Source organism: Chiloscyllium plagiosum, chromosome 5 (assembly GCF_004010195.1).
Source record: "Chiloscyllium plagiosum isolate BGI_BamShark_2017 chromosome 5, ASM401019v2, whole genome shotgun sequence".
Lineage (NCBI taxonomy): Eukaryota > Metazoa > Chordata > Chondrichthyes > Orectolobiformes > Hemiscylliidae > Chiloscyllium > Chiloscyllium plagiosum.
In genome coordinates, this window is record NC_057714.1 from 32,216,457 (window position 1) to 32,228,646 (window position 12,190).

The 12,190-nt window shown below is 40.9% G+C and overlaps 1 protein-coding gene across 1 annotated transcript in view; it reads left to right on the top strand.

Moving 5' to 3' along the window:
- The first annotated feature begins 8,059 nt into the window (after positions 1-8,059).
- crppa (CDP-L-ribitol pyrophosphorylase A) overlaps positions 8,060-12,190 on the top strand; it is a 249,821-nt gene continuing 245,690 nt past the window's right edge. Inside the window, exon 1 of the mRNA XM_043689823.1 lies at positions 8,060-8,327. Coding sequence (XP_043545758.1) covers positions 8,086-8,327 — 242 coding nt within the window. The 5' untranslated portion in view covers positions 8,060-8,085. The remainder of the gene's footprint in view (positions 8,328-12,190) is intronic.

Here is a 12,190-nt window from a genome sequence, read left to right on the forward strand (position 1 = left end):
ATTGCAGCTGCTTGTTTCCACTTTATTTGCCCCGTGATCATGTCAAAGTTATACAAAATAAGTAGGCAACAATCTGGGAGACTTTCCTACCACTGTCTTGGGGTATGGTCATGACTAGTCAAATTGCTGGATTTGCTGAGCATGTCTGTGATGCATTCCAGATACTTTCAAAAGAATCTTTTCAAAGAGTTGTTATGATACACCTCTGAAGCAGGTGGAACTTAAACCCAGGATTCTTGGCTCAGAGGTAGGGCAATACAATTGTACTACAAGAACCCTTTGGTAATGTACTCCCCTGCACCTAATTATAATTTTAATGTTTCCAGTATATTAGGTTTGATAATCTCGCAGTTAACCTTGATTTCTTTTTGTGTGACAAAGTTAATTTGCTAAAAATACTTTGTGTTAAGTACAAAATTTGTACCAAAAGCTTAGACTTCTGTCATTTTTTTCTTTCAGTTACATCCATAAATTATTCACCCCAAAACATTCCTCAATCTGTGTGCAACTAGGTGGTGAAGGCACATGTGGTCACCTTCACAAAGGTGGCAATGACCTGCACTAATGTATGCGAAAGATAAACTGCACAATTAGGGAGTTTGTAGCCACTCCCTTTCATGCAAGAAATTAGGGAAATTAGGGAAATATGTACGACAGGTATCATATGCCTGTATTGGAGCAAATCTTGCCACCAGGAAAAGGTTTACAGCCCCTATTAGTCACACTTAGGGATTTGAATGAATGGCTTGCTCTTGCATACAATGCACTAGTCATTTGCTTTTAATACTTGTACACTGTGAAATGCAGCCAACAGGGAAGGTCATACAAACACACAATCAAACATTAGGAACAGGTGTAGACCACTGCACCCCTCAAGCCTCTTCTGCCATTCAATAAGATCACGTGATATCACGTGTAACCTGATCTCCATGCGCCATTAGTATTCCCTCTATGATGTGCAGCCTTGCTCAGAGGTTCCACATATACTAATTGGTACACAGAACATCAACTTTAGGCTAAGAAGTTACTGCTGTGGACAGACCTCAGAGACTTGCACAGTGACAGGAAAAATTAGAGGGACTGTAGCCTCTCATCTGCACATGTCCCTCCTTGCTTATGAAGAATCAATTCATCTTTGCCTTAAAGATATTTAAAATATTTGTAATGAAAATCCAGGTAAACTTTTTTCCTGTGATGAAAGATTACACTAACTGTGATGCTAATTTAACATGCTCTGCCCAATATCCTTCACAGCAACTCCCTTCCCATTTCCAACTGAAGCAAAACAGGGGGAAACCTTTGAGATTCTGTGATGTTAACTTAAATGATAACCGTGACAAGTTAATCCAAATCAAGTTCCTAATGTGTTACATTAATGAATACCCTACAAGTTCAAAAGTCAGGAAATAAAAATGCCATTCAATTCTTCAGCGCTAACATGACAAGACTGAGCAATCTTCAACACCTATTGGTGTGAAAGACACTGCATGATCCTCATATCAAAGATGAGAATCTGCTAAGTACGTTCACTTAGATGCATCAGAGTATGATCTTTTCTTACCCTAGCACATGCTCTCATAAATAAGAATTCCATTGCCCCCAACCCTCTCACCTCAAACACACACTTAATACTGCTCACTTATCATTGCGCAATCCCTAGGGCCCCCTTTGTGATCCTGCCTGCAATCCTGGCAATGCCCACTAATGAGCTCTGGTGCTGGCAAGCTGTAGGAGTGGCTGGCCAATCAAGATTGACAGCAGTTCCAGGGGGTGGAAATTTGTCCCTCCAGTGAGGGGTGGAAATCCGACTGTCTACTCCAGACCTGGGCATTTTATGGCCCGCGGGCCATATCCGGCCCTTTGCTCGTTCCTGTCCAGCCCGCATGAGGTCAATCTTAAATTAGAACATAAATGAAAAAGTATTTATGCCATGCACGCAATACAACTGTGTTGCTTTTGTTTTGAAAAGGGTGCTTTTTAAAATTTACGTATAGTCGCACATGCGCGTGTATGTGTGTGTGCACGTGCGTGAACAGCTAAAAATTATGCTTGCTGGCTAGCTCTCAAAATGTCAGCTCACGCCAAGACAAGTTATGTCATATCCCACAAAATCACCAGATGCAGTAAACAGTTTTCTGATGGAGAGTTTATGAAGGAGTGCTTGTTGGACTCTGCAGAACTAATATGCCCGGAGAAAAAGGAGGCATTTGAGAATGTGCCCCTCTCCCAATGCACTGTAACGAGAAGGATTGGGGATATCGCGAGAAATCTGGAGCTTCAGCTGCAGCACATAGTGGTCAACTTTGACTTTTTTTCCTTGGCTTTGGATGAGAGCTGCGACGTACGTGACACAGCCCAGCTACTCCTCTTCGTACGTGGGATAACTACGGACTTTAAAATCACAGAGGAGCTGGCAGCCATGCAGTCAATGAAAGGAACAACAACTGGTAATGATTTGTTCACGGAGGTAAATGCCAGTTTGGACACATTTGGACTAAAATGGGACAAGCTGGCAGGTGTGACAACGGATGGTTGCCCAAATCTAACGGGAAAAAATGTTAGACTCTTAAAGTGATAAAGTGACAGAAATTGACCCTGAACAGAAATTGGTATTTTTGCATTATATTATATGTCAGGAAGTGTTGTGTAAGTCAGTGTTAAAAATTAACCATGTGGTTGAGGTTGCAACTAAATTAGTCAACTTCATCAGGGCAAGAGCTTTGAATCACAGGCAGTTTGTTGCACTTTTGGAAGAAAATGAGACTGAACATCGTGACATCGGCTACCACACAGCTGTCAGGTGGCTCAGCCTGGGCAAAATGCTGAAAAGTGTATGGGACCTGAGAGAAGAGATTCAAGATTTCTGTGTGAAGGGAATGGCATTCCACAGCTTTCAGATGCAGACTGGATTGCAGACCTTGGTTTTGCTGTTGATATGGCTGCACTTATGAATGAACTAAATGTGAAACTACAGTGCAAGGGCCTTTTTGTGCATGAAATGTACAACTTGGTGAAGGCTTTTATGAGAAAGTTGCAGCTTCTCTCAAGCCAAATGGAGGACAACACTCTCACCCACTTACCAACACTGAAGGAAGCCGCACCTTCAGCTGACCACCTCCACAGGTACTCATCTATGTTCGAAGCACTGCATGGTGAATTTTCAAGGCGGTTTCAAGACTGTAAATCGCTTGAGAATGAAATGTACATGATTTTTTTCCCCATTTACATGCAATGTGGAGAATGCACCTAGTGATGTTCAGCTTGAACTCATTGACCTGCAGTCTGACACACTTCTGGCAGACTACTTTAGGTCAGCCTCACTGCTTGATCTTTACTCTTCCCTCAAAGAGAAGAACTTTCCACACATGAGGAGGCATGCTCAGAAGATTCTAGTCCTCTTTGGATCTACCTATATATGCGAACGTACATTCTCAGTGATGAAGTTCAATAAATCCAAATACAGACCCTCTATCACTGATGATCACCTCTCAGCTGTCCTTCGCATAGCCACCTCAGACATTCAACCAGATTTCAGTGCACTTGTTCAAGCCCAAAACAGACTGGATTTTTCTCACTAAACAAGTAAAATGAATTGAAAAACATCAAAAGCACTTATTGCTTTTTGTACAGAGTTGTTTGTTGTTTGTAATACTGAACAATAATGAAACAACTTTTCATTATTGGTTTGTGAAATTAACATGTTAAGAATAAAATGAAATACTGAAATTATTGTTTTTACTGTTTATTTTTTCTATATTTGACCTACTCCACAATTCATATTTTTATTATAACAGAACATCCGTATTCTTTTGATTATAAGTTTCAGTGGAAAACTATATAATTTAGTACTTTTTACAATGGGAGAAAATTAATACTGAGCAGAATTATGTTCAACTTATTGTTGGTTCGGATCTCCAACACATAGAACATAGAACATAGAACATAGAAGAATACAGCGCAGTACAGGCCCTTGGGCCCTCGATGTTGCGCCGATCCAAGCCCACCTAAACTACACTAACCCACTATCCTCCATATACCTATCCAATGCCCTCTTAAATGCCCATAAACTCAGGTTTCTCATGTGGCCTCTTGGAAGAATTAATTGCCCACCCCTGGTCTACCCCTTCAGAATGATTAGGCTGCAGCTTGGGATTCTCTCTGATAAACGGACTCACCTCACCACTGATTTTCCTTCTGAGAGTTGGAGGTGTTGAGCAGTTTGCCATCTGTCCACAAACACTACAATTTTCTGCCATTTATGTCCCATTGACAGCTTAGTTTTCTTCCCATTTTCACATCATCAGCAAATTCAGGTATTATTCAGTTGCTTCATCGAACTCATTTGGAAAGATTATAAATGGTTTGAGACACACTGATTTCTGTGGAACTCCACGAGTCACAGGTTGCCAACTTAAAATAATTCATTTATCAATACTGTCTACTTCCTGTGAGTTAAGCAAGCCTCGATCCATGTTAATACATTACCACCTGCGACCGGGGCTCTTACCTTGCGTTTGATGTGACTTTGCACCATACCGATTGCTGTTTGGAAATCCAAGTACACATCACCTATTTTATTTTATCTTTATTCATCTTGTTTAGTACTCCCTCAAAGAACTCTAATAAATTAGTCAAACATCATTTTCCTTTCTCAACCTCGTGCTGATTTTTCCTGGTTGTATTATGATTTTCGAAATGCCCTGCTATTAATTCCTGAAGAAGACAGTAGATTTTTTTCCAGATGCTAGGGCTGGTAGCTGTAAAATGCCTGGTTGAACATTAATCTTAGCTGCATGGTATGCTTTTATTTTCAATTGATACCATCCTTAACTTCTTTAGTTACTACAACTTTCAGTCTTTCTTTCTTAATGGAATATATTTTTATTAGAAGTTTTGAAATGCTCCTTTAAAAATCTTCCACTGCTCCTCTACTGTCCTACCTTTAACCTAATTGCCAATTCGCATTAAATGTCTTCATACCCTTTGAATTGTCCTTATTTACGCTAAGACTCTAGTGTTAAATTCAAAAGTCTCACCCTTGAAGTGAATGTCAAATTCTATCATTGATCCCTGTTGCTGAGAGGCTCCAGTACTATGAAGTCATTAACTAATCCTGTTTCAATTCTCACTTCCAGGCCTAAAGTATACTGTACCTGAGTTGGCAACTAGAATGTACCATTTAAGCAAATGTCCCAAAAACACTATTTATCAGCAAGTTTTCAGCAGATTTGTAGCTCAGGCTGAGGTTCTGGATGTACATTTGCTCGCTGAGCTGAAAGGATCGCTTTCAGACATTTCGTCACCATACTAGGTAACATCATTGGGTGAGTCTCCAGATGAAGCACTGGTGTGAGTCATCTGCTTTCCATTTATGTGTTTAGGTTTCCTCGGGTTGGTGACATCATTACCTGTGGTGATGCCATTTCCTGTTCTTTTTCTCAGACGGTGGTAAATGGGGTCTAAGTCAATGTGTTTGTTGATAGAGTTCCGGTTGGAATGCCATGCCTTGCGTGTCTCTGTTTGGCTTGTCCGATGGATGTGTTGTCCCAGTTGAAGTGGTGTTCTTCCTCGTCTGTATGTAAGGATACTAGTGAGAGTGGATCATGTATTGTGACTAGTTGATGTTCGTGTATCCTGCTGGCTAGTTTTCTGCCTGTTTATCCAATGTAGTGTTTGTTACAGTTCTTGTACGGTAGTTTGTTAATGACATTAGTTTTGCTTGTTGTCTGTATAGTGTCTTTCAAGTTCATTAGCTGCTGTTTTAGTGTGTTGGTAGGTTTGTGGGCTCCCATGATGCCAAGAGGTCTGAGTAGTCTGGCAATCATTTCCGAGATATCTTTGATGTAGGGGAGAGTGGCTAGGGTTTCTGGATGTGTTTTGTCTGCTTGTTTGGGTTTATTGCTGAGAAATCAGTGGACTGTGTTCATTGGGTACTCGTTCTTTTTGAATATGCTGTGTAGGTGATTTTGTTGTTGAAAGTGAAGAGGGTGATAAGGCATAGATCCACGAGCTTGAGGATGTTGTCTTTGCTGATGTTTGGTGTATGTGTCTTTGGTTCTTTTAATAGTGTAGTCAGTGTTTCCTTAGCCAGGTTGATGTTGATGGGTGTGAACAGGGCTGTTATGTCAAAGGAGACCATTATTTCATTCTCTTCTACCTTGGTATCTTTAATGGTGTTCAGGAATTCTTGGGTGGAGTGGGGTGATTCTTCTACTAAGTGTTTTAGTCTTTAGTGTAGCTCTTTGGCTAATTTGTACATTGGTGTTCCAGGTAGCGAGACTATGGGTCTGAGGGGAGCTCATTGTTTGTGAATTTTGGGTAATCTGTAGAAGTGTGGTGTGTTGGATCTCTCTGGTTTCATTTTTTTGAAAGTTTAATTCTCCAGATTTCTAAAGTTTCTTGAGAACTTCAGTTCTCAAGTTGTGGGGTCGGGTCTATTGTCACTTGTTGGTAGGTGTTGGAATCTGCAAGCAATGCGTTTGCTTCTCAATGTAGTCTGTTCAATTTAAAAATGACTGTAAGCATCCTTTCAACGAGCCACCACACACTGCAACATAAAGGAACTGCAAAGAGCAGAGGAAAATCACCTACACACCATATTCAAAAAGAATGGGTAACCAATGAACACTGATTTCTCAGCAACAAACCCAAACAAGCAGACAAAACACATCCAGAAACCCTAGCTACTGTCCCCTATCTTGTGAACACTTAAATTCTGTTCCTCTTACAATTTGGTTTCATTATCCAAAAGCTAACCCACTTATCGCTTTGTTGTTTTTGATTAATTTATCACGTTTCCCCTCCGACAACATTCAAGAAGGCTGACACCATCATGACAAAGCAGCTTGCTTCACAGGCACACAGTTACACCTTCAATATTCAGCACCGAAGCATATTGGTAGCAATGTCTACTACCTACAAGGTGCACTGCAGTAGCTCACCACATTCCTTAAATGAGAACTTCCCAGTCCACTACTTGACCTTTTAGTTCACTATTTAATTTCAATCTTTTCTGCAGTCGGTATACAAAGGTCAATTGGGCAAGAAAACTTAACACATCCTTTGGCCTACTTTTACACATTTTTTGCACTTGCTCTAGTTTCGTTATTATGGTATTTTCTTCACCTAGAATATTTATGTTACTCTAATATAGCATGGACTAACAGAGTCTTTGACTTTATCTTTCCTTCTTAGCATGCTGATGTAAGCTGCAGTGGTGACTGCAAACATCTAAACCTTCAAATGTTATTTGATAATTTTGAACAACCTGAATCAATAATGAATTTATACAAGTGACTGAAAGAAATCATATAGTAAGAGCAGAAAGTAAGATTTGATTCCCTACAGTGCAGAAACAGGCCTTTCAGCCCAACAAGTCCACACAGAACCTCTGAAGACTAACCCACCCAGACCCATTGCCCTACTAATGCACCTATCACTATGGACAATTTAGCCATGGCCAATTCACCTGACTTGCACATCTTTGGATTGCAATGTAAACTTTTATATTACCTCAATTATGTTTGAAAACAAAATAGATTTATCTTCATCACGTCATGCAGGCGGCCACTCAGTCCATTACCCTTCCGTATCTGTTCTTTGAAATAGTTATCCAAGTAGCCACACCCCTCTGCTTTCCCGCAATGTAGTGCAATTTCCACCTTTTCAAATATGCCATCGAACTCCATTTTTAAGTTACCATGCAACTGTTTCCATTAAACCTTTTGGGAACACAATCAGGTCATAGTTTGTTTAAGAAAATGTTATCTTCTCTCTGGCTTTTATTCAAACAATGCACCGAAATCAATTAATGTTCGTATGAAAATATGTGTACTTGTTATAAGAACACATTCTCCTAAATGTGAATCAGCTGGAAAACGCACAGAAGTTAATGTATGTTGGTGTGTGTCTCGATGGTATCAGCTGCAAATCCCGAACTTGCGCGCGTCTGTCAAACATCGCCCGCTACCCAGCAGCAGAGTCCATCTTCAAAGAGGCACCCAAACTGTCTTTTTTTTGAAGACAGACTGCAAAACCTTTTCCGGGTTCTAGTCCCTGAACCCGTATTTTATAATTTTTTTGTGTATGTGGACATGTTTCATTTTGATGGCAGAGGCAGCGAGTGATTCGGAACCGAATCGGCCTTTAGTTTGCAATCACTGTAACCAGATGGAGCAGGCCGTTGGGAACCGGAGGCTCGATTTCTCAGTGGCAGCGCTGCTGCCTGCGGGTGGTTCCGGGGAGAGAATGGGAACGGCGACTCCGAAGCAATTCTGTCAAGTCCTGCAGAGGCCGCTCATCAGTATCACATTGGAAACATTCGAGAGGTGAGCAAGTTCGAACGTTGCCCAGGGATCACTCAACGCTCCACTCACTGTTGACGTCATAATGGTTCAGGGCAAAAAACCTGCATATGGAAGTCACTTGAATTTGTATAGCACCTTCGTTACCGCCCAAGAGCCCCAACGCTCCTTTGCAGACATACAAACACGTCGTATCATGGTCTCTGCTGTATGAAACGTAGATGAATGCTGTAATCAGAGGATATATGGCAGACTGCGTTGTTAAATCTGCCTAAGGCATTCCGAGAGGTTACGTTTACGATTGTTAATCTTGGTTCGACATATTCCTGGAAGTCTTATAATAATACCTCCTGCCTCCAACTGGGTCAACTTGAAATACAGTAACTAAGCAATTGCATAAAGGACACTCACTGGACTAGGTGATGGTACACTACTCACTCTTCAAAACCAAAATATCTTAACTTCCTTGGTTTCTATTCCTGTTGCTCCATAGCCACACCTGTGGAGACATTTTCACCACTTATTCCATTTTCATTTATACATCCCTTGATGATCCTCCCACTCACCACATTGTTGCTAATGGTTGTGGCTCTGTAGAAAATACATGCTTGCTTTAAAATGTTTAATATATGCTTTTTTTCTTCATCAGTAACCATGCTGCATATGTTGGGCTTCCTAAAATTGGTCTTGATGGTCCTACGCAAAAAGTGGAAAATGTCATTCAAACTTTGTGCTGGTTTTGCTGAATTAAGGCCCCGATTGAAACAATACATGTATGTTGAGCAGAACATGTCACGTTGATGCTCCAAATCCTAAGTAAAATAGCCTGCTGATGTTCAGAGTGTATTGGCATATATGAACAATGGCAACATTGACGATTTGGGTCACTGTTGGAGTCAATTAGTCATGATTCGGAGATTTGCTTTCATGGACTGATATCTTCTGCAGCATAGGAGAGAAAAGAAAGAAAATGGAGGGGGGGGGGGGAGTGAAATCATATGTACACTAATTTTCTGCCTACCCTTTTTCTTCTGAAAATGTTGCTACCTCACTGGGAACACTTCCATGCTTAAGCCTTGATATATATTTGATTACTACTAGTATCATGGTAAATGGAATAACCACTTATATTTATGTAAGTCTTTAATGTTATACAATATCTCGAGGCACTTCACGACAGGAGTATAAAACTAAGTGTCACCGAAAGTGATACTACGTCACATAACTAGGAGCTGGGTCAAAGAGACAGGTAATGAGGAGGGCACCAATGGAGAAAAAAAATAGATTGAAAGGGATTCGGGGATTGTGGCCGAGGGAACTGAAGGCACAGGCACTTATGAAGGGGAAATATCATTGGGAATGCTCAAGAGGGCAGAATTAGAGTGCAGGAATCTTAGATAGCAGTTTTGCTGGAGAAGATTACAGAGCTAGGAAGGGGTAAGGCCACAGATGGATTTGAAACCAAAGAAGAGATTGTAGCTTGACTGGGAACCAGAGTAAGTCAGTGAGCACAGGGGTGATAGAAGTATGGGACTTGCTGTCAAGGAAGACATTGGTTGCACAGCTTTGGATGACCTCGGGTTTGTGGAAGGTAGAATATGAGAGATCAACCAGGCATATATGAAAATGGTCCATGTTAGAGGTAAACATAGGCTGAGACAGGGTGATGTGAGGAAGTGAAAACAATCTTTGTCATGCCACTGACATTTTTCTAAAATCATGAAAATCTTTCAGTTCTAGCAGTCCATCTCCATTTCATTTCATCCCCAATAAGAAAATATGTGGCCTTTTGCATAAGGAGTCTGATAATTGCACAGCAGCATTGGAATGGAGAGAATTGGTGATAAGGCAGAGCTGGGTGTTAGCTGCATGCAAGTGGAAACTAATGCTGCAACTTCAGATTATGCCATAGAGATGTAGCATGTAGATGAGAAATAGGAGTGGAAGAGTCCAAACAAAGTAACTATTATAATTTATTCAAAGTTTCAACTTTGATCTCCAGCATCTGCAGACCTCACTTTCTCCTCATAGAGATGTAGCATGTAGATGAGAAATAGGAGTGGAAGAGTCCAAACAAAGTAACTATTATAATTTATTCAGATGAATATCTGAAGACAATTGTGATTTTCCAAGAAGAATGTTGTGGTTTTATAGGGTTATTAAGGCAGGCATTATATCAAAAATGACTATGTAATTATTGGGCTGAAAACAAAAAACCTGAAACACCATCCCAGTGACTCAAAGAAGCAGCTGCTAAGATGGTCAACATTATCATTACTGTGTCTTACAAATTCTAGAGCCACTAGTAGGGGGACAGCTGTCCAGAAAACCTATTAGAGACAATTACCTTGGAGGAGTGTGAATAGACTAGCTCCTGACCCATTGACAAACTATCTAGTCAAGCACCTGTGTATCCACTAAAATGAAACAAATGTCGATGCTGGAGATCTGAAGCAACAAAAACAGAAATTGCTCGAGAAACCCATCATGTCTGATAGCATCTGTAGAGAGAAAACAGATAAAGTTTTGAGTCCAGTGACCCTTCTTCACTTCATGGCCACTGGAATCGAAACATTAACACTTTTTTCACCAATGTATTCAACTGGTGGGGAACAAGCATTTGATGTAATCACTTTGTCCAGTGGAATCCTACTGATAATGGAACTCATCCAGTTAAAATGTAATCATGTCTACTCCATGGACCAGGAATCAACTTTCTATGGCTGTTATTGAGTAACTGGTCAATCAGTAAGAATGAATAAACCCTGCTTCTTTGCTTGAGAAATTTCCTTCCTTTTCCCTTTTTTTCCCTTCCTTGCCTTCTTTTCTTTTCCTTCCCTTCTCCTCTCTCTCTCCATCTTGCATGCTTAAGCCCTGCCACTTGCTTGACCATCCACATGGCATAGTCCATGTTTTAAGATATATCCCAGCAATGCTTCTCCCCAGAAGAAAACATAAATTTTCCATCAACATCTTAACTGGTCTTAATGTCAAATGCACAGACTACTGAGCATATTCTGAAGCTACCTCGGTCATTAATCTATAAAAATCACATCCTTTTATTATACTTTGAAAAAATACTTTTACTATCACCCAAATTTGTGTGTTTGTGTACATTTGAATGTAATCTCAGAGCTGCAGCTCTTTCTTATTATTTTACTTAGATCTGTTGTCAACTACAGGGCATATGTTTAATGTAAGGGGGAAAGATTTAAAAGGGACCTAAAGGGCAACTTTTTCACACAGAAGGTGGAGCCTCTATGGAATGAGCTGCCAGGGGAAATGGTGGAGGCTGCAACAATTACAACATTTAAAAGGCATCTGGATGAGTATGCAAACAGGAAGTGTAGATGGATATGGGCCATATGCTGGTAAATGGGACTACCATTTAGACTATGATTTGGAGTGTGTGTGTAAAGGGGTAGAAGTCTGTGAGAGGGTGCATGTGGGAATGTATGTGTGAGAGAGAGAGCTTCTATATGAGAGAGGTCTGCGTGAGTGTATGGCTCTATAGGAGAGAGTGTGTGTGTGTGTGTGTAGTGGGGTCACCTGCAGTGTGACACGAACCCAAGGTCCAGGTTGAGGCCATCCCTTTGGGTTTGGTACCCATGGGGATAGCCTCAACTAGGACCTTGGGTTCGTGTCACACTACAGGTGACCCCACTGCACTACACACACAGACACATTCTCCTACAGAGCCATATACTCACGCAGACCTTCTCTCAAACACAAACTCTCTCTCAGATGCTCTCACACACATTTCCACATGCACCCTCTCACAGACTTATACCCCTTTGCACTCACACATACACCGACATAGTCTCTCAAAGATACTCATACCCCTCTGCGCACAAACACACACGTGCACACACACACGCACAAGTTTG